The sequence below is a fragment of the Callospermophilus lateralis genome, chromosome 3 (assembly GCF_048772815.1).
Source record: "Callospermophilus lateralis isolate mCalLat2 chromosome 3, mCalLat2.hap1, whole genome shotgun sequence".
Taxonomy (NCBI): domain Eukaryota; kingdom Metazoa; phylum Chordata; class Mammalia; order Rodentia; family Sciuridae; genus Callospermophilus; species Callospermophilus lateralis.
This window is the reverse complement of record NC_135307.1, coordinates 120,524,755-120,548,530: the sequence shown is the minus strand read 5'-3', so window position 1 is coordinate 120,548,530 and position 23,776 is coordinate 120,524,755. Positions and strand designations below refer to the sequence as shown.

General features: G+C 52.2%; 2 protein-coding genes across 4 annotated transcripts in view; one reads left to right on the top strand and one right to left on the bottom strand.

The window, feature by feature from the left end:
• The window catches only part of Adamts7 (ADAM metallopeptidase with thrombospondin type 1 motif 7), a 45,575-nt gene extending 37,427 nt beyond the window's left edge, over positions 1-8,148 (top strand). Inside the window, exons 19-24 of the mRNA XM_076851219.2 lie at positions 308-1,717; positions 2,626-2,778; positions 3,187-3,360; positions 3,441-3,587; positions 4,579-4,741; positions 7,554-8,148. Coding sequence (XP_076707334.2) covers positions 308-1,717; positions 2,626-2,778; positions 3,187-3,360; positions 3,441-3,587; positions 4,579-4,741; positions 7,554-7,705 — 2,199 coding nt within the window. The 3' untranslated portion in view covers positions 7,706-8,148. The remainder of the gene's footprint in view (positions 1-307; positions 1,718-2,625; positions 2,779-3,186; positions 3,361-3,440; positions 3,588-4,578; positions 4,742-7,553) is intronic.
• A 2,457-nt stretch (positions 8,149-10,605) lies between these two features.
• The window catches only part of Tbc1d2b (TBC1 domain family member 2B), a 74,476-nt gene continuing 61,305 nt past the window's right edge, over positions 10,606-23,776 (bottom strand). For all 3 annotated transcript variants that reach the window (XM_076851221.2, XM_076851220.2, XM_076851222.2), the window contains exons 11-13: positions 19,282-19,467; positions 17,263-17,384; positions 10,606-13,598 (exon numbers count right to left, since the gene is read on the bottom strand). In XM_076851221.2, the coding sequence (XP_076707336.1) occupies positions 13,403-13,598; positions 17,263-17,384; positions 19,282-19,467 (504 nt within the window). In that variant the 3' untranslated portion in view covers positions 10,606-13,402. The remainder of the gene's footprint in view (positions 13,599-17,262; positions 17,385-19,281; positions 19,468-23,776) is intronic.

Here is a 23,776-nt window from a genome sequence, read left to right as displayed (position 1 = left end):
AGGGGAATGGGAGGGGACCCACTGTAGGTCCTCCATTGGCCTTTGGCTACTGATGGCCTGCCTGGGGTCACTTATTGCCTGGTAACTTGGGTGGATAGGGAGCCTGGGCATTATAGGGTACAGCCTGTACCCCCAAAACCTCAGGGATCAGGGTGCCTCTGACAAACCATGGCCACAAACCATTGTCTTGAGCTGGGTAGGGCCAGAGAGGGCTGGCTGAGAGGACACTCTTACCTTGGGCAGTGGGCAGGTCACCCTGCCATGCCCCTCTCCTAGTCTGAGTTCCTCACTTTGGCTTCCCTTGTAGTGTTCAGTGACATGTGGAGTTGGCACTCAGCACCGAAGTATCCTCTGCACTAATGACACTGGTGTCCCCTGTGATGAGGCCCAGCGACCAGCAAGTGAAGCCACCTGCTCTCTACCACCCTGCCCGCAGTCTCTGAATGCACTGGGGCCTGAAGGCTCTGGCAGTGGTTCCTCCAGCCCTGAGCTCTTCAGTGAGGTTAACTTCATCCCACACCACCCAGCCCCACGCCCTTTGCCCACCTCCTCGCCTGAGCCAGCAGGCATGGGCAATGCCATCGAAGAGGAGGACCTGAAACTGGACTTGCCGGGACCTGTGTTTGTGGATGACTTCTACTATGACTACAATTTCATTAATTTCCATGAGGACCTGTCTTATGGGCCCTTTGAGAAGCCCATCCCAGACCTGGGGGGCACAGGGGATTGGATGCCCCCACCCCAGAGCTCTCCTGCTGAGCCTCCTACCAATACTCCCTTGCCCATCACAGAGCCTCCTGGATCCAAGGAAGAGGAGTTTCAGGAAGCTTGGTCCCCTGGCTCTTGGCCCAGCCAGGCTGGCCACTCCCCAATCCCACCTTTGGAGCAGAACCCTGGGAATCCCTTGGTCAATTTCTTGTCTCAGGAAGATGCTCCCGGCAGGGCTCCTGACCTTGGGATCCCCATCTTGACCAGATCCCCTGCTTTAGTCAAAGATACGAAGACGCCTACTGCTCCTGGGAGCCCAAATGAGTTCCTAGTGGGGGAGGACAGCCAGAACCAGCCACCCCCTCCATGGTGGGACGGGACCAATGAGATTTCCAAGGACGAGGAGGAAACTACAGGCCACAGAGCACCTCACCTGCCCCAAAGCCCCAGCTCCATGCAATCCCCATTGCCCTCCATTGACACTACCCATGCCTCTCCTAGCCCTGACATGGTGGAGCTGTGGACAGGAGGAACTGTGGCTGGGGGCCCTGCTCTGGAGGGTGACTTAGGACCTGTGCACAGACAGCCATGGCCCACTGTGGGGGTGGATCCTCCCCTTCCTCCTCCCATGGCCACCATGCCAGGGATCTGGAGCAGGGACACCCCCCTGGAGCTGGGAACTCCTACCTTTTCAACCCCAGGATCAGGCTCAAGGGACCTGCAGACTCTGGCAGTGCCAGGGACCTTCCTTCCAGTAGTGCCTACTGACCTAGGGCACAAGCCTTGGGTGACTGTCCTGAACCCAGGACCCTCAGACCAACCTGAGATCTCTCGCCCTGAGGTGCCCCTGAACCCTGCACTGATGCCCACACCAACTCAGGACAGTCCTGTGGACAGCAGCAGAGCCCCTGAGGCCCAGCCTCTGGAGCCCACCGTGGCCGAGGAGGGGTCCCCCGCAGGCCTGATGCCCACCAGGAATGCCAGCTGGCAAGTGGGGAACTGGAGCCAGGCAAGTGGTGCAGGGTCACGGGGGGCTGGGAGTTTGAGAAGGACCTCAGGGACTCAGTTCCCTTGTCTGGAAATGAGCAGAGCAGGGCATACGCCCTGTCTATCCTGCCCGCTGGAGGCCGGGGATTCCTGGGATTAGGAAACTGACAGTGTAGGGGGTGGATCTCATGAGTGCGGGAGGCTTGCCCCAGCTCTGTCATGCAGAGCTCCATGGGGCCCTCCATGTGGCCTGTGGCCAGTCTGCCCCATAAGGCCTCAGTTTCCCATCTGAGCAGTGGGAATGGAGTGAGGAGGCCCATCTGCCTGTGCCTTGAGTCCCCAGAGGGCCTACTTCTGAGCAGCACAGAGGGAGAGCAGTGGTAGGCACAGAAGCAGCTCCACCTGGGGGAGATCCTGGCACTGGCTTGCATGCCTCTGGGGACAGGTTGCTCAGCTCACATAGCTGTGTTAGGAGGAAACTTTCTCTTATGACTCCCAGGCCCGGCCCTGTATGGAAAGGAGTTGGCCTGTACCCTCTCCCTAGGTCCCAAGATTGTCACTGTAGGAGAAGCAAACTCCTGTTCAGATCCCTAATTAGGGGATAGAAGGGGCTGGCTTTGTCAGGGTTTGCCTACCAATTTGGCTGCTGGGACCAGAACCCAGACTTCCTTTGCTGGTGATTCTGGGAAGTGACCAGCCTTGCCAGGATAGCTGATGTGAGGTGCCTGCAGGTCTCAGTTGGCTGCTGGTGGGATTTGATTTTACACAGTCACCTTAGAAGGGAGGGTGGAGGAGTCCATTTTGCAGAAGGAAACCAGGAGAGGGTGTCCCAGGTTGGCCGAGATCCTACTCACGAAGGTCGGCAACCCCCTTGCTCTGGGTGTCTGGCAGGGCGGGATTGCCTGGCGCTCACTGACCTCTGCCCCATAGTGCTCCACCACCTGCGGCCTGGGTGCCATCTGGAGGCTGGTGCACTGCAGCTCTGGCCGGGAGGAGGACTGCGCCCCTGCTGGTCGGCCCCAGCCTGCTCGCCGCTGCCACCTGCGGCCCTGTGCTGCCTGGCACACGGGCAACTGGAGCAAGGTTCGTGAGGGGAAGACCAAGCCAGGGCAGCAGCCCCAGGGTGTGGGGTGGAGCCCTGGGCTCTGGGTCTGTGCTCCCAGATGAGGGCGGGGAGGCTCCACCCTGTCTGTGCGCTTGATTGTCTTCCTTTCGAATGTCTTTTCAGTCTCTTCATTTGGCTCAATCTGTCCCAGCCTTTGCTCCTGTTGGCTGGCTCCCTTTCTCTGTACTTACCCCCTCCCTCTGGACTTCCCTTTCACCCACTCTTCCTTGTCCCTTTCTCTATCTGTCCCATCCCTGCCTTGCTGCCCAGGGCTGGCCACCCTTGGCGCCTCCTTGGGGCGAGTGATCTGCTTCCTGCTCTGCCACACTCCTTGCTGGGTCTTGTGTTTGGGGGTGGGGTGCGCACACCTGTACCTTGGTCCCCAGTGCTCCCGCAGCTGTGGCGGAGGTTCCTCAGTGCGGGACGTGCAGTGTGTGGATACACGGGACCTCCGGCCGCTACGGCCCTTCCACTGCCAGCCTGGGCCTGCCAAGCCACCCACCCGCCAGCCCTGTGGGGCCCAGCCCTGCCTCAGCTGGTACACCTCTTCCTGGAGGGAGGTGAGGCCTGGGAGTCTGGGGTGGGACCCAGGGACACCCTCAGATCCTGACCGTGCCTGACACCTCCCCTGTCTTCCTAGTGCTCTGAGGCCTGTGGTGGTGGAGAACAGCAGCGTCTGGTGACCTGCCCGGAGCCGGGCCTCTGTGAGGAGGCGCTGAGACCCAACTCCACAAGGCCGTGTAACACCCACCCCTGCACACAGTGGGTGGTGGGCCCCTGGGGCCAGGTGAGCAGGGGCTGAGCAGTGCTCAGCAGGCTCTGCCGGGTTCTTAGTCGGAGAGTAAACTGTTGGGTGTGTGCCAGGTACTGGGCTCTTTGCAGCCACTGCAGAGACAGAGGTGACCAGACAGAGTCCTTGCACCTTGCCAGGGAGAAATAGATGAAGAGAAAAATGGATGTGTCCTGTCATGTCAGGCCACAGGGACTTTGTGTGGAGACAAGGATTCATCAATGCCAAGGAGGAGGATAAAGAAAGCTCCATGTTCTTCAAAGTCCTGAGGCGGGAACAAGGACCTTAGGGTATTCAGGGAACAGAGCACAGGCCAGTATGTCAGAAGGGGATAGAAAAGGAGCCCCTGTTTGGGGCTGAGAAGTTCAGGGATTTCAGATTTGGGCCTGAGTTTAGATCCTTGTCCCACTGGCTGCTAAGTCACTCTGGGTAGATTGTTTTGGCCTTGCTCGGCCAGTGTTCGCCCATTTGTCAAATGGGCACAGCTGTGGAAGGGTTAGATGAAGTAATAACAATGAAAACACAGATCCTGGTGCAATGTTGGCACAGATTAGACCTATTTTTTAGGGCTTTTTAAATGGCCAGACCCCTAGCTGCTAACAGCCTGGATCAGCGTGGTGGCCGTGGTTGATAAAGGTCCACCTTTCTGCTGCCCATGGGCTGTGGCGGATCCTCCCCCTGTTCCTTGGTTACTGTGCTGTATTGTCCAAGTCTCTGCCCACTCTGCTCAGGCCACTTGGGCAAGTCTCCTGTGAGGGGCTTGCCCTGAAAGACCTGGAGATGCTCCCTGCTGCTCTTAGACCCCCTCACCCCCTGCAGGAACGGATCCTGCAAGTGGGAGTAGGTCCAAGTGCCACTGTAGGCCCTGGGAATGGGACTAGGCCCACTGCTGATCTGGCACCAGATGAAGGACTGGCTTCCTAGTGGCACTGCCCAGGGATGCCTGTGAAGGTTGGGCCCAGGGACACTCAACTCCTTTCTAATGCAGTGCTCGGCCCCCTGTGGCGGTGGTGTCCAGCGGCGCCTAGTCAAGTGTGTCAATACCCAGACGGGACTGCCTGAAGAAGACAGTGACAAGTGTGGCCATGAAGCCTGGCCTGAGAGCTCCCGGCCCTGTGGCACTGAGGACTGTGAGCTGGTTGAGCCTCCACGTGAGTGACCCCACTGCCTGCACTCTGCTGCGGGCCGGGCAGCATGAGGAGGACAGTGGGGAAATGGAGTCATCAGACAGTCACCCCCCACAGCTCCGCTGAGCCTGAAGCTGCAGTCTGGGCTCAAGAGCTGTGTGTGGCCTCAGGATGCCACACTGAAGCTGGGGCTGTGCTGGGACTCTGCCAAGGGGAATCCCAGCCACACAGGGCATCCTGCAGATAGCTTCTCTAGCCTCAGGGGGGTGGAGGGGGTGGCCTTGGCTCCTAAGTTGTTGTGTGACCTTAGACAGATCTTTTTCGCTCTGGGTCTTATTCCCCATTGAGGCCAGGATATCCTGTGGCTGTGTGGAAGCTGGGCCTGGGGGAGCCTCACGCCCAGCTCTGGACTGTCCATTCCCAGCCAGGCGAGGGCTGCCTGGGGTGAGCAATATAAGCACGGGAAGGAGCCTCCCTCCAGGGTCCTGCTAACTTCCAGCATTGTTGCCTTCCTGGCCAGCTGGGTCCTCTTGGTAAAGAACCTGGGCCAGAGGTGGCTCTGGACACCCCCCGCCCCCGGCCCCAACCACCACCACTTCCTTCCTGCCCCCAGCAGTCCGGAACACAGAACAGTATGGCCCTGGACCCAGCACCTGGGCTCCCTTCACCAGCTACGTGGCCTTGGGCTCCATTCTTTCCCTGGGCTTCCTTTCCTCATGTGTAAAGGGGCTGGCAACCCTCATGTAGGAGCCTGGGGGTGAAAGGCCCACACTGCAAAGGCACTTAGAGGGTGTTTGGGAAAAATGACTTCCTCCCTCTGGCAGCCTCGGTCATCCTCCGTTGCAATGTCAGGGAGAATCCCAGGGCTGCCTCTGGCAACCGAGGGAACCCAGAGGCTTGGCACTGTGTATACTAAGAACAGTGCCCCAAGCCTATTGGCTGTCAGCCCCCTGTCCCCAGGATGGAGTCTGTGGCTATTGGACCTGCCATCAGGGTTAGGGTCAGGGCCTCTGGGTATCTACCTACTCTCCCTTGCTCAACACAGCCTTCTCTACCCGTAGCTGGCTCCTAGGTGGCCCTTACTTAGGGCCAGAGCAGCCACTGCCATGCTTTCTGACCCCAACTGCAGGATGGCCCTCCTGCTTCAAGACCCAGCAGAAATGCCAGTCCCCTGCATCCACCTGCCCTGCTCTCACCCACCCTCAGCATTCATCCACAAGCATCTCAGACACCTCTTGGACATAGCTCAAGCTGGGTACAGGCGTCACAGCAATTGCCTTCAGGGCTAAAGGGCCATGGCTCCTCTTCATCCCTGACACTGGGCTCAGAACCAGCCAGGGGTTGGGTATTTATGATCCCGTGTGGTGAGGATCAGATGGGAGATAGAGCAGGAACTGAGGCTCCACAGGACCTAAAATCAAGGAAAGGCCTGGCTCAGAAGGCTCTGGACTTGCAAGGTCTCCCAGGGGTTGGGATGGGCTGCAAGAAAGGGATTGTGTGAGGAGGTCATGCATGGCAAATTAAGAGTTTTCTTCTGCAACCAGTGAAGGGTACTACCCTGGGAGGTATCTTGGACCCTAAGTCCCTAGAATTCCCAGGATGTTTTGATGGTTTGTGGGGTGGTGTGGCAGGATATTTGGAAATCCTGGAAACTCCAGGGTGTGTGGTCAATGTGGCAAGATAAGTGACCCAGCATGGCCACATCCGCCTGCCTGTGGAGGTGGGGGTTATTGATAGGAGGGAATCACAGCCTCAGAAGTGAGGAGCCTGTTTCAGGGTCTTAGGTCGCCACAAGCGACTAGATGCAGGTCTGCAGATGTGTGGTTTGGAGTTACTACCCAAAGCCAGGGTGGAGGACCCTGCCTGCTGCCTTGTGCCCTCTGCCAAGCCCAGGGATGTCCCAGGGTGGCTGTTGCCCTCCTGCTCTTCCTCCCCTGGGAGTCTGCTGGAGTGAGCAAGGCCCTGGCAGTAGCTGGGGGCTGTCAGCAGCAGACCAGCCACGGCATTGGGAGCAAGGCCAGGAGTCTGGAGTTAAGCCACTTCCTAAAATAGCTCTGATAGCCACTGGGTAGAGACCCAGCCAAGCCTCATCCCCACTGACAAACACAGCTGCTGTATCTTCCCTCCCCAGGAGGCCTGCTCTCAATTCCTGGTGGCCACTGATGGCCCGTCTGGCCCTGACCAAGGCCTCCTCTCGGGGCTTCATTGCACAGCTGAGAAGTGTGGGACTGGCCCAAGATGAGACTCTGTTCTGGCCTTTGACCTAGAATCTGAGGCTAAACGTGGCTCACGTCAGGGAAGGTAGTCACAGAGACCTGGCAGGACAGGTGTACTCATGCTGAGAGGGGATGACAGAATCGTGGGGCAGAGACTATTGCAAGCTGGCATAAGTGTCTGAGACTCAGTTGTGTGCTAGTATCTGTCAGGTACCAAGGGTGAGCAAGGATGCAGATTGGAGGCCCCCAGCCCTGAGCAGGCTCTTTGGCTACTCATGGACACCTGAGTGGGTCAGGGATGGGATCTCAGGACCTTTCCTCCAGAAACCTGAACTCAACAGTGTCAGTTCTCCAGAGTTCTGGGGATAGGCCAAGTGAAAGGACAATAGTTGGTGGCTTTCTACTGGGGATCCAAGGGAGGACGTCCAGAACCTGGGAACCCAGTTTCCTGAGGTTGGCTGCTGAAGTCTCTTTAAGGCAGGTGGGTGGAAGTGGTGGCAGGTGAGACAGCACAGGTTAAAATCCCAGGGACACTCCTCACCCCAGCACAAGGGTGGTGGAGCCTGGTTCTGGGTGCCTCGCCCCTTGGCCCTGACTGGCTGGTCTCACCCCATCCCCAGGCTGCGAGCGGGATCGCTTGTCCTTTGGTTTCTGTGAGACTCTGCGCCTGCTGGGCCGCTGCCAGCTGCCCACCATCCGTGCCCAGTGCTGCCGTTCCTGTCCTCCACTTGGCCACGGTGTCCCCTCCCGAGGTCATCAGCGGGTGGCATGAGATGACCTGAGCCTCGAATCGCACCGCGCACCAGGATGCACAGACAGACCACGCACAGACCTCAGCGCCCCGTGTCGGGCTGTGTCAAGAGCCCTGCCCCTCGCGCCCTAATGGTGCTATTCCTGCCCCCCTGGCCCTCAGCAGCACACTGGGGACTCCCCTCCCCTTGAAAAAAGGTATTTTTTTATTCTATTTGTGCAACATTTATTATTATTGTTTTATATAAATGAGTATCTACTGTTCCAAAGCTCAGTTTGGCTTCGTTTTGGATTTGGGAAATCTCAAGTAGAAACCACTCCTCACCCTCGATCCTCTAGGATACTCTGTTCCCACCTTCAACAGATAGATTTTCATCTGCTTTGAGGGTGGGTGGGTGCAGATCGGCAGCCAAGGAATCCACAGAGAATGGCGCCTACTGTAGGCATGGGAGGCCTGGTGTCAGAGTGGAGGGTGGCTTCTTACAGGAGGCATATCTGCAGAATCTTGGGTAATAGGAGTAGGAAGGTTTTCTGGGCAAGGGACACAGCTTGACAAAGTCCTGAGAGTCCCTGTCCACACCCCTTACTTCTGCCTCCTGCTAGCAGCAACCCCCCACCCCAGCCCTTTCTCAAGGGACCCCCACTTTAAGTTCCTCAAAGACATGTGTTTCACAGGAGGAGGCCCAAGCATTGTCAAACAAAAAAGGCTACCTTGTCAACCACAGGACTACCCCACCATAATGGTGACGGGGTCTGGGGTTCCTGGGCACTTCCCTGACCCTATAATTCCTCTGCACAAAGCTGTGGAGAGGGGAAGAGCAGACTGGCCAGTCTCATCCTTCTTGGTCCCCACTTGTCCCTTTCCTTTATCTCCATGCTCAGAGATGGGACTGGGCTACTCAGGGCTGACTCAGGGTGCTCCTCCCTACCTATAAAACCTGGTCCCCGGGGGCTGGGGTTGTGATTCAGCTGGTAGAGCACTCACCTCACGCATGTGAGACCCTGGATTCGACCCTCAGCAACACATAAAAATAAATAAACAAAATAAAGATATTGTGTCCATATATAACTAAAAAAATATTAAAACAACAACAACAAAACATTAGTCCCATGGAGCAAGACTCTGGTACACACAGCAAGGAGCAGCTGGGCATGAAGTTGCTTTGAAGAGGGTTCTGGGCCCAAGCCAGGGGTAGGGAGGTGACGAACAAATGCCTTTTTCCAGCCCATATCTTCCCCTTCCCCCAGCTTTGGGTTTGGTCCTCCTCCCGGAAGTGTTCTGCCTCCTTCTCCAAGTTTGGGGCACTGAAGTTCTAAGAGGGGACACTTCTTACATTCTATTCTCCGGAATACAGTATTCCCAGCCTCTAAGGTGAGTAGGCCCTGAAGCCATGCAAGTGGCATTATGAAGGCACTGGATGTGGGCCATATGGCTACTCAGGACTGAGAGAACACATTGGCAATCACTCCTTGGGGATTGAGACCATCAAACGATATCAGAGGTCTGAAATAGTCAGTGCTAAGGGTCACAGGACTGAAGGGGTTGAGAAGTGTGTGGGAGCAGAGGCAGCTGTCCCTAGAGGTCAGGAGGGTGTGTGCTTAGCTGCTTCCAGTTCCACATGCTCACACCTTTTGGTCCTGAACATGCCCCATTTTCAGGTGAGAAACCCATGGCTCTGAGGGAAGTGACTGGCTCAAGGCCACATACCTTGGTGACAGAGGACTGATGGAGGCCTCTGGTCCCCATCTCCCGTTCTGAGCTCTGGACTTCCCTTAGCAGTTGACCCCTCTGACCAGGCAGGCGGAGGGCCCCCTGCAGGCTCCCAGGGCAGTCTATCAGAGGTCACTCAGGAAAGCCAGTCACCGGGAACATGCACGAGTCCAAGCACCACAGAGGGTGGAAGAGTGTCAGGCTCACTTCCTGTCTGTGTTTACAGCAGCCCTACTGGCCCAAGGAGGCCCACGCTCTGAGTAATGGCTTCCCAGGGCTCAATCAAGACTGCTCTCAGTGGCAGCCTCTTATAAGGGATAGGGAGTAGGGGCTGGCACAGTGGCAGAGCCCTGGGGTCCCAGCTCTGCCATTACTATTATGACCTCAGGAATCTCTAGACTTGCTGAATCTCTGTGTTCCCAGAGGAGAAGCGGCATCCCAGGTCCTGGCCTGATCTATGTGGGAATCTTGCTGGATTCCCCACTTGATGGAAAGACATTTGGTCTTAATCATTTTTGTGTTTTTCCAGTGATGGCTAGAGGTGTCCCCAGTGGCAGCAGGGCCTGAGCTGTCAGCCCAGACAGGAGGCAAACAAGCCATGACTCAGGCAGGGCACGGTACAGCTGGCGGAAAGAGGGCGCCTGCTCTCTGGCAGGGGCTTCATTAGGCGCAGCAACAGCATTCCCCTTTGGCTCCCAGGCTCTGCCCTCAGCTTCAACCTCTCAGGGTCTCCCAGAGTGACCACTGCTGACAAACGTGTCCTGTTCCACCCCACCAGAACCACGGGCAGGGACACCCAGAACACTAGGCTGGCAGGTTGGAGAGGTCCCCACCCTAGCCCCTGTCCTGCTTGGGGCAGACCCTGTCACCAGGAAATATAACTGCCTTTCAAGGCAGAATGTTATACAGATTACTTTATTTTTTCCTTTATAATTCCAAAATTTAACTTGAAGACAGCATAGAAGCTGCTGTGATATAAAATGGACAGTCACCTGGCAACGTCCCTCTTCCTCCAGCTGCCCAGCAGGGGTGGAATGACCAGTGGCACACATGGGGCTTCGCAGCCAGTTTCTCCCCTGCCGGAACTTCCCCAGCAGGCCCAGCCACCCAGCCGCCCAGCTGTCCAGCTGCTGGGTCCAGTTGCCGGTCATAGGGGGGAAGATAATACTGCAAAGCAGGGGGCGGGGGATGTGCAGTATACATTTAGTTAAAAAAAAAAAAACAAACAACAAAGACTGGGTACTTGGCTAGAGTACTTCCTATATCAATATAATATTCTGGTGCAGTTGACACCAGAATCGGTCCCAGCAATCTGTAGTCTGCTATCAGCGTGACTACAGGTAGCGGCTGAGGCTACCTGGGGTGAGGAAAGGGCTGAGCAAAAGTGAGAGTCAAGGCTGGAGGCAAAAGGGGCACAGGAGGGAGCAACCAGGAGGCTCAGGTTTACATAAATACATACAAGGGAGTTGTGCACACAAAATAGAACTTGTTATATAAAATAGATGTACAGACTCTAGGAAAACCTTGATAAAATATCCTATAAAAATATAAACTGTAGTGAAAATATACAAAAGTATTAACAGGTTCAACCCATTAAAAAAAAAAAGAACCATCAATTTCAGAGTCGGGAATTCCCACTAGGTGTGAGGTGCTCCCCTCACCTTGGCACCCACATTTAGGCAAGCAGGCTGGAGGCCACCCTTTCAGCTTGCAAGGGCCACCACGCAGGGGCCCTGGGCTGGCTATAGAACAAAGGTTCAGATGAACAGCAGCGTGCAGAAGGGGCACTTTCAAGGCGGCCAGGGGAGGAAGAGGGACCTGGGGCCCTGGAAGGCAGGAGGAGGTCTCTCTTCAGTGGAGGGAGGGAAGGGGAAGTGTTGGCTCAAATCAGTGGGACCTAAGGCTATGGAAGGGGGGGCACTCCATCCTGACCCAAACTGGAACCAGGCCAACGATTCCCTCTCAGCCCCCTGGACATTAAGCACTTTATTCTAGGAAGAAACACCAGGAAAGGGTCCCCAGTCCATCTCCTCATGCTTGGTAGGCAAGTGCTCCACCAGGTGCTTTCTAAGAAACATTTTTTTCAGGGTAAACTGGATAAAATAAGTCCATTCCTAAAGGGAGCATTTTAGCTCCACTACATGGAAGTTTGGGGATGGCATCTTCCAGGGGGAGCTGACTTGAGAACTAAAAGCTGAGGACAGCTGAAGCTGATCCATGGGGCCCTAGCCATAGTCCCAAGCACCTCCTCACAGCTGTCCCCTAAGCTGACAGCCACTATTTCACAAGCTGGTGGCAGGGTTCTCCAGCACTTGATCCCAGCAGTTCCTAGAACAGTAGTGAGACTACAACGCCTGCCCTGCTCCCAGGCAGCTTCCTGAAGAAGCCGGGCTTCAAACAACTGTTCTAAAGATGTACACAATGATAAATACAGTCCCAGTATCTGAAAAGAGAAAAGAGTTTTGACTGAACACAGGGACCAGTTCCCCCTACACCTTAAGAAAGTAGGCCCAGGAAGCTGAGCTTGCTCTAGTAAACAGGCTCTTAGAAACAGCCAAGTAGTAACTACCAGCTCAGCCACGGAACTGCTAGGATGTTGACAGTAAAAGATGAACAGGAAAACCATGCGCTATGGAAAAAGCACTTCTTGAACTTGCATCGCTTCCATTCTTAGTCTGAGTGTGTTTGTATCAACTAAGGATTGTTTCTGATTTGTGTCTAGGTAGTGTAAAATATTCCACTTAAGATTGTTTCTCTTGTGTTGGAGTAATACTGTGCCAGAAAACACTCTCTCATGACATCCGCACATCAGTGATGGTCCACAGGACTTCAGCAAAAACAACTTTCCTTACTCAAAGCCTCTCTCCTGGCTTCAAAAAGGCAGTGCTCTGAGTCCCCAGAAATTGCCTAGGCAGCCCAAAATCAAGAGGCCACAGACCCTACATCCTTGCTCAAGGACAAAGGTGCTCTGGGTGGCGAGGGTGGCAGGAAGACTGTCGGAGAGCTCACCCAAGCCTTAGCTCTAAGTAAAGGAGCCTGGCAGCAGCCTCCCCCACCTGCTAGCTAGGTGAGGGACATCAGGAGCACTGCCCACCTCTGGGGAGGCCGAGGTTTCTGCCATGTAGTAGGGCTCACCCAGCAGCTGCACCAACACCCTGAAAAGCAATCCCCCAAAAGCTTCCTCTGTTCCCTCAATCAGGGGCATGCCAGGGTGCAGTCTGCAGCTAACTTAGACTCCTATCTGAGCCATACTTGGAGAGTGGCTTCTACAAGGCAATTCCCAGATGCAAAGCAAAGCATTCCACAGAAGCTCAGAGACAGTCAGGCACATGGCAGGCAGGGGCGAATAGCCAGTGAGATGAGAAGTGCACGGGGCTGGCTGCAGAGCCAGGCCCTCCCTGATGCAGGGTGGGAGCTACTGTTTTAAAATGCTGTGCAGGAGATGGCAAAAGCTAGTCCAGAAGTGGGGCATGGTTGGCAGCTGAAGCCAGGATTCTTGGGCTCTCTAAGGAGGCTGTTTCTCAACATGGAATGTGTCTACTTTTCTAAGGAAGTCCCTCATTTCACATTGACCTTATGCCACCTAAAGCAGCCAAACTCTGAAGCCCTGTGATGTACACAATTGCCTCCTATGTACAAAAGAACCTGGGAGAGGTCCAGCAAAGGATGGTTTTCACAGGGTCAAACACCAACACAGCTGACAGATGCTGTAAACAGGCTCTTAGAAACAGCCAACTGTAACTGAGGGGCAATTCACCAATCAGGCAAAAAGCATGATCGCGATGCCAAATGTTGTGGCATGGAGATGGCTGTAAACAGATGAGACCCTGCCCCCAAATGGGAACTAAGAAAGTGCAGTCTGGCTTTGGACATCTGCCCAGCAGATTCCCAGACACCACAGATGTTACATTCTGGCATTTAAACAAGCAGAAATGCCCCTGCAGTTCACACTTTTGACACACTTTGGTTGTGAAGGGAAGAAGAGCAACATCCTGGGTGGGCGTCCACTTAGGTGTCCTCCTCCTCATCGCTGACCAGCTCGCCTTTGTCAGGGCTGGTGTCCCGCTCACGCAGGAAGTCCTCTCGGATGGCCTCCAGCTCTGTCAGCTCCAGCCGGACCTTCTCCAAGTGGTAGGTGCGACGGTTCCGGATCTGGCGCAGGGGGAAGGGGTTCAGGTCCCCAAAGGAGATGCTGATCAGTTTCCTGGCAGGACGAAGGGCAGAGACAAGCATCAGCAGTGCTCAGGCAAGTGCTCACAAAGCCCCCACAGCAGCAAAACCCAGAGGCTGGGGAGCAGGGAGGGTGTGTGCCACCCAGGGAGGCCAGGCCTACGTCCTGCAGACAGGCAAGGAGGCACAGTGGCTGAGCGAAAGGCTCTGCCTGCCTGTCAGACTCAGATCTCCCCTCTAGATGTGACTGGGAGTTGCAGAGTTGAGCCACCAACCCCCTTTTGGCCTCTTTCCTTGTCCACACATGGGATAACAGGAATGTCATCTCCTAGGGTGTGGGTGTTACTTGGTTCTGAGAACAACATCTGACTCTTGCTTGGTGAGAGAAGGTACAATGAGTGCCCCCATCAGGCCACACACAGAGCAGATAATCAGGAAGACTGTCCTGAGACTTAATTCCTCCAGAATGGATGAAAAAGCAAACTTGGTGACAACGGTCAGACCCAGGCAGCAACATGACCAGCATTGACTAGAAACATGAGGGAGCTGGAGCCTTTTACATTATCCCCAGATCGAGGCACCGACTTATGATAAAAGGGGAGGGCAAGGGAGGGGGCAGGGGGTTAGCAATGATGGTGGATATGATAGACATCATTATCCAAAGTACATGTGTGGTAAGAGTTTTAAAGTTGTGATAACTTGTCTTTAACCACCAGTCAATAGTTTTTATAAAAACAGAGTTAAGACCCGTCCCAAGGTCTGGCTATGGCTCTCCAGGCCTCAAGGGCCAGCCACACTGTGTCAGGAGAGGAGCTGGAAGCTTTAGCACTGAGGGGCTGACCCCATCCCACACCCCATTCTTCTGCCAAGCCCAGCATCCTGGGCCCAGCTGTCATGGCAGAAGGACTGCCTCCTGTCTCTACCAGAAGCAAACCATTTGCTCCTGCTGCTGCTCAGCAGCTTGGGCCACATTTAACACAGATGTACAAATTAAGAATACACAAGCCCTAGGATTTCTGCCTCTTTTATTTAAAACACCTACTCCTCTGATCTGCCTAACTCTAACACAGAGGATTATTATTGCAAGGAGGTAGGAGAGAAAGTTGGCTTTATTCAAATGCCAAGCTCCCCTGTACATTTCAGGATAGGTAAGCACCAGAGGTCAGGGTAAGCCTAAACACAGTGACTCCGCAAGTGAGGACCGGGACACATGCCACATACTCAGCCTGCTGATGGGGCTACTGAAAACCCAGGGGAAAATGAAATGCTGGTGAGGGACCAGGCACCAGAGCCCACGAGACCAGTTCCTTCTCTCCTGCAGCTTTGAGCCCACAGGTTCCACAAGCCCAAGACTAAGTCCCCCTTCTTGATTACATAAAGTGAACACCAAGAGTACTAAATTAACATTTTTCACTTACTCCTCCAGTCAAATGGGAACTGACTAGACCCAGTGGCCCCTGCTCGGAACAAGGGGAAATCAAGTCACTACCCATAAAACTCAACTCCTCACAGACTCCCACAAGTCAATACCATTTAACTCAACGGCTCCTGAATGCAACTGGCTACAGAACTACAGAATTTCGTTCCCTGACCCTCTGGCCATTTTTTTTTTTGGGGGGGGGATGGTATAGGGAATTGAATCCAGGCCTTTGCACCTGTAGACAAGCATTCTACCACTGGGCTACATCTCCAAACCTTTATTAGATTTTATTTTGAGATTGGGTCTTGCTAAGTTGTTAAAGCTTGAACTTGTGAACTCCTCAGTCATGGAATGACAGGTGTGTACCGCTGCACTGCCTCCTCTCTCCTTTTCTGTATGACCGATGAATTGCAGAACTGGTGCTCACTGGAACCACTTGTGTGGGGAACTTATAAAATATTGGGGTTCCAGCACAAAGGTGGGGCCAGGACATCTGTAGTCTTTCAACAACATCCCCAGTAATACTGCTGTCATTCATAATGCATTTGGCAATTCTTGGTCTGATGGCCTTGGCTTTCTAAAGCAAAGGGAAAACTGCACCAAGAGCTGCTCACCAGGTGGCGCTGCAGGACAATGCAAGATGGGTGGGAGCTGCCCAGCTTGGCCTGGTGGTGACAGGAAGGGGCTGACTGGGGGAAGGGGGACTGAGGATTCCAGCACAAGGCTATCCAGGTTTAGGTAAGATTCGTCTCTGGAACCAAAATGCTCTCAATAAAGTTCACTGCTGGCATGAGGAAGTTCACTCAGCCATTGTAAGTAATCCTGACCAATGTGAGATTAACAAGAATCCTCAAGGCTCACCTAGGATTTAGCATCAGGCTTTTCAAAGGCAAATATCATTCTCAGTTAGCCTTCCTATTTATCTGTCTGTCTGTCTGTCCATCCATCCATCCATCCATCCGTCCATCCAGCTATCTGTCTACTTATTTTGATACTGGGGATTGAATCCAGGGGGGCTTAACCACTGAGCTGCATCCCCAATTCTTCTTCTTTTTCTTTTATTTTTTAAATTTTGAGACAGAGTGTAGCTTGCTCAGGGCCTCGCTAAGTTTCTGAGGCTGGCTTTGAACTTGTGAGCCTCCTGCCTCAGCCTCTAGGGTCATTGGGATTATAGGGGGGTGCCACTGTACCCAACTCAGGTATCTTTTCTCATAAAATAAGGTCACTATTGTTAGAGTTGGTAACAAGGCTGAAACTATTTAAAAAAGCCTAACAATGGTGATGGCCTCAAGAAAGCTTTGTATGTCTTCAGCCACCACCTTCTGCTGCCAATTTGACTGCCAGGACCAGAGCAGCAACCAACTGTTGTCCAGGAGACATAGTGACAAGGGTAGCCCACAACAGGAAATAACCATGTAGATGGGGAAGGCAGAAGCAAAATGATTCATGGTCATTCATAGACATCTGGCAGCCCAAGCCAGAAACCCAGGGTCTTCCAAGTTCAAATCCTCCTCCACTCTCTTCAATCTGCCCCCATCACTTTTCCCCATCTCTGGGGCCACCTCTCTCCAGGCTACCACCTTTCTTCCCTGGACCCCTCAAAGAGCCATTATTCCCTGGTCTGCCAGTGGCCAGTCCCATCCCAATTTGACATATCCTTCTGCCTAAGCTACAGTGACTTCCCAACATAGATTGAAGATCCAAGTCCCGAGCCCCATCTCCAGGAACCTAGACAGTCCAGCTCTGCTATGGCCCAGCTGCAAGCCCATGCACACCAGCAAGAGCCTGGCTAAACTTCTCCATAGCTCTCAGAATACACTTGCTTCCCAACCTGTGCACGCCCAGAGGGCAGCTCTGCCAGAGTCACCCCTCCGCTCCCCACTGCCCCTTCCCAGCCTACTTTCTTCCCAGGCCTGGGCTTCCTCATCACATTGCTCACCAACTGAGGCCTCAAGTTCAGGAGCTCATCTATCATCCCCAGTGCCTGGCACAGTCCTGCCACATAGTAGACACTCTGCAAATGCTTGTAGCCATGTGAGACTATGGCTTCGGATGGGATTTGTGTTTGTGAGAGTGAGGATGAGACCATCTTCATTTCAATTCCTTTCCAGTCTCTGGAAGGCCAGCCTCCTTCCCATTCCTGTTCACTGGAAGGAAATTCCCTCTCTCATGCAGAACCCCGCAATGGCTGGAAGACAGCAAGGACAGGATACCCTCCAGGAGACAGAGGCCAGGTGGCCCTTTCCCCTGACATCTGGACAGTCTCCTGAGGACTCACCTCGCATCAAGGATAGTACGAGTGAAGTAACGGAGATACTTGAATATAGACATCGAGTCCTGCAATTTCAGGATCTCCTCTTCCTTGTATTTAAAAAGTGCCAGGGCAAAACGGAAAATCACCTGTGGAAAGGACAAGAAAATCTGTAAATGGAGATAGAGACACCCTGGCTCTAGGCACACGTCTGGCACTGGGAGGGCACTCCCAGGGCTTTGGAGATGCCCCGCCCTGAGGCAGACACTTATAGGGGTGACTTCCACTGGCTGGGCAAGGCCCTTTCTTATGGGAAAATAAACTCTCCGGTGGTTTTTAATAATTCAGCCCAAACCTCCCTTTGAAGCAACGAGACTTTTGTAGAATCCTTTTAGTGAACACTGGAACTAGAAATCAACTTTCTTTGGTACTAGAGACTGAACCCAGCGTGCTTAACCACTGAGCCACATCCCCAGCCTTTTAAAATTTTGAGATGGGATCTCACTAAGTTGCTTAGGGCCTAGTTTAGTTGTTTAGGCTGGCCTCCTGCCTCAGCCTCTCAAATCACTGGGATTACAGGTGTCTACCACCAAGCCCAGCCTAGAAATCAATTTTAAACAAAAATAAAACCAGGGTTTTTTGATTCTGAGTCTTGGAAATCTCCACCTTAGAGGCAGTTCCCATCTCAGCTACTGAGTGGGGACCTGAAATGCTGACTTTTAAATACAATGAAAGAGAAGCAATTTTTGTTATTGATTTGTTTGGGGGTACTGTTTTTGAAGCTAGGGGGAATGGATTTCTGGGGTCTTGGAAGTTTTGGAACAAATAGCTTTTTCCACATCTAAGGACCATGGATGATCTGCACCAATCTGTACTTTCTCATATTTACAAAGCAGTGTTTACAGGGTTCAAATAGGTCATCTTTCTCTTTACAACCTTACCTATGGCCCAAAAGGAACACTATTTATGCCCTGAGAAACCTTTTTAATAATGACAGACTTGATTATAAAACTGGTCGTGCACTATGTCAGGCATTAAGTTGAGGGTGGTTAATAACATACACTCAAACTTTGCCGTAGGAGTATAAACTGGTGAGGCCGCTCTGCAAAGGATCAGGCATCACCGCCAGCACTACAGATGGACTACCATAGGCTGGCACTTCTACCTCTAGGGCTACACCTACACACGTACTGTAGAAAGACAAAGTGCCAAGAGAGTCCTGTAGCATAGTTTGAAGTGGCAAGAGACTGGAAACGACCTAAGTGGCCATTGTCAGGGGCTCTGATATAAATTTCCAGCTCATATGTACAAGGAAATACTACAGAGTTATAAAAAAATATATATGAGTCAGACCGTAAGCCCTGGTAGGTCACTATCTCTAAGATACAGTGACTTAGAAAATTTTTTAGAGATGCATAAAATACTCTGAGAAGGATATAGAATACACTGAGAAGAGCAACTAGGAGACTGGGGAGCAGGGAGATCTTTCCTCTGCTACCCTTAGTTATATGATTTAAGTTTAATATGTAAATGTACTACTTAATTAAAAACTGATTTTAGAACACACAACAGACCAAGTGGGAGGCTTGTGGCCATGAAGTCTCTGAAGTTGGCTCCCCTGAGTTTGCCCCCTGATCCTCTGCTTATTAGATCTCTGGGTCTCTATCTCATCCATATAATGGAGATAACACCACCATCATCTGATGGATAGTGAGATTCAGATCATGAACCATCAAAACTCCCAGGCCTAGCACAGTGATCAGAGCAGACTGTTTTTTTGTGAGTGTGTGTGTTAAGTGCTGGGGGTTGAACCCAGGGCCTTGCGCATGCTAGGCAAGTGCTCTATCCCCGAGCCACACTCCAGACCCAGGATGTTTTTGATAAAGAGCAAATAATTACTGTTTCCCAAGCTCTCTGGTGGTACACCACACTGAGCTCACTCTGGTGCCATGGTAATCTCATGAGTTCCAGGAGAACCAGCCACTCACCACCACTAAAACAGACAACAGCATGTTTCTTGAGAACAGCTGAGCTGGGAAAACCCACCTTTGGTCCCTCATAAAGAAAAGAGTCCCATATTTTAAAAAGGATGTCACTAACAACACTGTCCACAAAAACCACCAGAAACCAGTTGAATGTGATAAGGGTGTAGTCGACTTTGTACTGTTCAAAGTGGGCATGCAATCGAGGCAGCTTCTCACTCATGAGGTCTCTGAACACCCGCTGGTCCACCTGGAAAGGAAACAAAGAAAAGTGTCTTACGTCTGCCACACATTGGACAAGCAAGCAAGGGCAGACCTCTTGAGAATGGATACACCGCAGGGCTCATCGAGAGCTGGACTTCTCTCACTGGCAGCTGAACTCACATGCCTGAGGTGCACACAGATGTCCACGACTAACACCTTCCTTACAGCTCCTATATTCAAAAACATGCCCTGGGAAAACAGGGTGTCCCAAAGAACCATACATCTGAGTCCTAAGCAATGCACTAAGATAAATCTTGAGGGGTAGGGATGGAGCTCAGAGGCAGAGCATTTATAGTGTGGGTGAGGTGCTGGGTTTGATCCCCAGCACCACACACACATGCACACACAGTCTAGAGCCAAAGAGGAAGTAGGACATTACCACACACATCCATGTAACAAATATTCAAAAGGCTTAATGGTGTGGGAGTAGCAAGACTCTAGAGCCAGAGAGACCCAAATGTGGGTGTCATGCAGCTTTACTACTCACTAGCCATGTGGCTTTTGGTACATGATGTTCTAAATAGTTCTGTGCCTCATGATCTCTCTCACCACTCTTTTGTGAGGATTAAATGACGTTTACATAAACTACTTATCGCGTGACAGACAAACCATAGGTGGCTATTGCTGCTAGAGTCAGGTCAGGCCAGGGGCAGCTGAGCAGAGGGCTGAAGAAGGTTCAACACTGACCTTGAGGACTTTAAAGACAAGTGGGGCAGCCAGACCTATGGAGTAGCACCATAACTGGTGAGAGGCCTATAAAGATGTGTTCATGGAGCATTCTGGAGCTCATAAACTGGAGGAGAAAAGCACCCATGGCCAAGGTCAGGCTTTCAGCAGGAGGGTGGCAGGCAAGGCAGTACAGCTGCGTAGAGTTTGTCATGGGGCCACTATATCACACGGAGGGGCTAGAGGATTTCCCTGTCTGTGACCCCATGGAAACATCTGGCTTCAACCACCACCCGTCAACACATATTTGTATATGTGTGTATAAAACAGAAACTTAAGTCTCACAAAACAATACTTAAAACCTCCTATGTGGGATTCACTTGGATGCTTCCAATCCTAATCAATTTTATCTGACACACAACAAAGGTTATCATCCACCACTAAACCAATTTATACACAGTTTGAAAAACAAAAAACCGGGCATGGTGGTGAGCGCCTGTTATCCTAGCAGCTTGGAAGGCTGAGGCAGGAGGAGACCCGGTCTCTGAGTAAAATATAAAAAGGATGTGGCTCAGTGGTTAAGCACCCCTGGGTTCAAACTCTGGTACCAAAAAAAAAAAAAAAAAAGAAAAGGAAAAACACAATAGGCGTGGAGAAGCATCCGAGGCTTTAAACAGGACAACAATATGGATGTGTCTGCACTTTTAAGGTCCATGCCCTAAGCTGCAGCAGGGAGGCTATACTGGAGGAAGCCGAGCTGGAGGCCTTGCCACAGATCATAGCCCAGGTGACGAAAATCCAAACCAGAGGAGGGCAGTGGAATAGAGAGAGAGAGAGATTCACAACTCTGTGGAGGTAAAATCTGTACAACTTAGAACACTTTTTGCCGTGAGAGGAAGGGAAAGGGGTGCTCAGAATAACCTGGCTTTTGACCCAAGACATGGAGAGGACAGAAATGTGGTCCCCCAGGCCACAACACAGGAACAAGGGCCAGGCTGGGGAGACTGCACATGATGCCCCAGGACACCTGAGACCTCACACTGAGGCTCCACAGGAAGCCTGGCCTTATTTTTAAGGTTTTTTTTTTAGGTGGACACAATATCTTTATTTTACATTTATGTGGTGCTGAGGATCGAACCCAGTACCTCGAGCATGCTAGGCAAGCACTCTACCACTGAGCCACAACTCCAACCCCTGAGTAATGCCATCTCCTGATGTTCAAGCAACTACAACATATTCGTCCACACTTCAAAGCCCTGGCAATAGGGACCAGCTGTTGCTCTGAAGGAGCTGTAAAATGACAAGGGAGGTGGACAGATGACCATGAGACCAAGTGATGATACCAGGATTCACTGTGCCTGGCCAGGGCTGCTGAAGACATCAGAGAGGATATGTAGCTGGCCTCCGAGTGGGAGATCCTCATAAACTTCTCTTCTCCCAACTGGGTGACAGATTTGCCTCACTTATGGCTAGGTGGCTGGCAGAGGGCTGGGTGCAGAGCAGGCCACCAGGGAACGCTTGCCCAGGCCTATGCTTTAGCACCCTCCCCGACTGAGCACTGGAAGATGTGGAATGACTGTATCATTCATCTCTGTGTCTTCAGTGCCTAGCGAGGTCCTGACACACATCATGTCCCTCAGGGATGGCAAAAGCATGGAAAGCTGGCAAGCAGCTGGCTGCAGCAGCAGTGGGCAGGGGGCTCAGCAATGCTTTCTGTCAGGGAGGCAGCTGGGCAGCAATTCCTAAAGCACAGCGTTGACGGCTGGCGGCACACACCAGCCTCTCCCCATTTTAAGAGAAGCCTTACACGAAGCCCACCCTTAGCCTACGATGATTAAATACACAATACACGTCTGCCTGGTGGACTATTATTGGCACCAACATGAAGACTAGAAAGTACACAATGACGCAGGAAAATGCTCATGCCTTAATGTGAACTGGCCATGCCTTAATATGAACTTGAATATTCAACTAAGGGGAGGAAAAAGGAAATTTATCACAAGGGTAACTGTGGTCCCTAGTTAGTGATAACAGGTGGTTTTAATTTTCTTCTTGTTATCTTTCGGTATTACCTAACTTCTCTTTATAAGCATCTATTACTTGTATAGTCAGTGCAGAACTCGGGGGGTGGGGGAATTTATGAATATCTGATGCAAGTTTTATCTTAAGTCTACACACTTAAAGTAGGTCTTCCCCTTTTACCTACAATAACAGTATTAACAGCTTCTACTGAGTTTTTATAATGTACTGAGCGTGACATTAAACTCCTTAAATGTATCATCTGAAGTCCACCTCAAACTATCTATGAAAAGGTATTACCCTCCTCTCACAGATGGAGAAACTGAAGTACAGAGTTGTTAAGTGATGTGGCCAAGCTCCACAGCTCACAGGAGGGAGGCCTGGCTCTGACTGGTGACCCCCACCCCAGCGCACACTCCTAACTAATGTGCTTGACCACACCTTAGTGGAGTAGGAGAGATTAATAATGGTTCATTTCTCTTATTCTCAAACACTGAGTAATATGTGATCTTAAATTTGAACCTTTAAAGCTATTAGCTCTCGGGCTGGGGATGTGGCTCAGTTGTAGAGCATTCATGAAACCCTGAGTTTGATCCCCGGCAACACACACACACACACACACACACACAAAATCCAAAACTATTAGTCTTCAGTTGCTGTGAATAAATAACACTTTCGTTACTGATCTCCTCATCCCACCTGACTGTGACTCCTACCTCTTCCCACTGCTGTTCATGTCCTTGTTTACAAACTCAAGCGACAGAAGCAGAGCTTTTGGTTAATTAGCAAGTGAAGTGATTACAGGGAGACCAGATGAGTGTCTCCTGGAGTCCATCAATGACATCCATGAAGCTGGAACAGGGACCTGGAGGGGGCAGCTGTGGGAAAACTCATCCCCCAGGAATGCCAGAGCTCAGCACCTCTCACCATTCTCCCAGGATGCTGTAGGAGGAAGTGGGCAGAGGCAGGTGAACTGAGGCCTCTAAACGAGCTAGGAGACTATCAGTCCAGCAAGGACAATCCAGTTAGGTAACTGCTGTCACAGACGCCTATGTCAGGGAAGTGGGAACCAAAGTGGGGCTCTGATGACAGCTTGGGAAGGCAGAACAGCACTGGAGAGGAGACAGTGTGTGTGCTGGGCTGAGCAGGAGCTTTCTAGGGAGTGAGCAGAGAGTGGTGTTCTAGGTAGAGCAATCATGTATAAGAAGCACAGAGGGCAGAGCAAGTGTCCTGTCATTACAGGGAATGCTACCTCAAGCAGCTCAGTGGGCGGGTAGAGAATAGAGCATGGAAGAAGGGTCCAGGTGCTTGCAAAGGCATCTGCACTGGACCCTGAGAGGACGAGGGCCCCAAGGGGAAAGACACAACTCAATCTGTGGGAGAGAGGAGGCAATTGCAGGGATGTAGAAGACAGGATGCACCTGCCAGTGGAGAGGCGGGCAAAAAGGGAGAACACATGTGAGCTGCCACGCAGGAGGCAGCAACAGAAATGGTAACCACAGGGTTACAGGGAGCAGGATGGCTTGTTTCTGGCTTGGGAAACTAGAAGGATGGGTAGGTCAGGTAGTAACTAGAGGCAGTAATGAGGCTCTTCCTCCAACGGTAGAGAC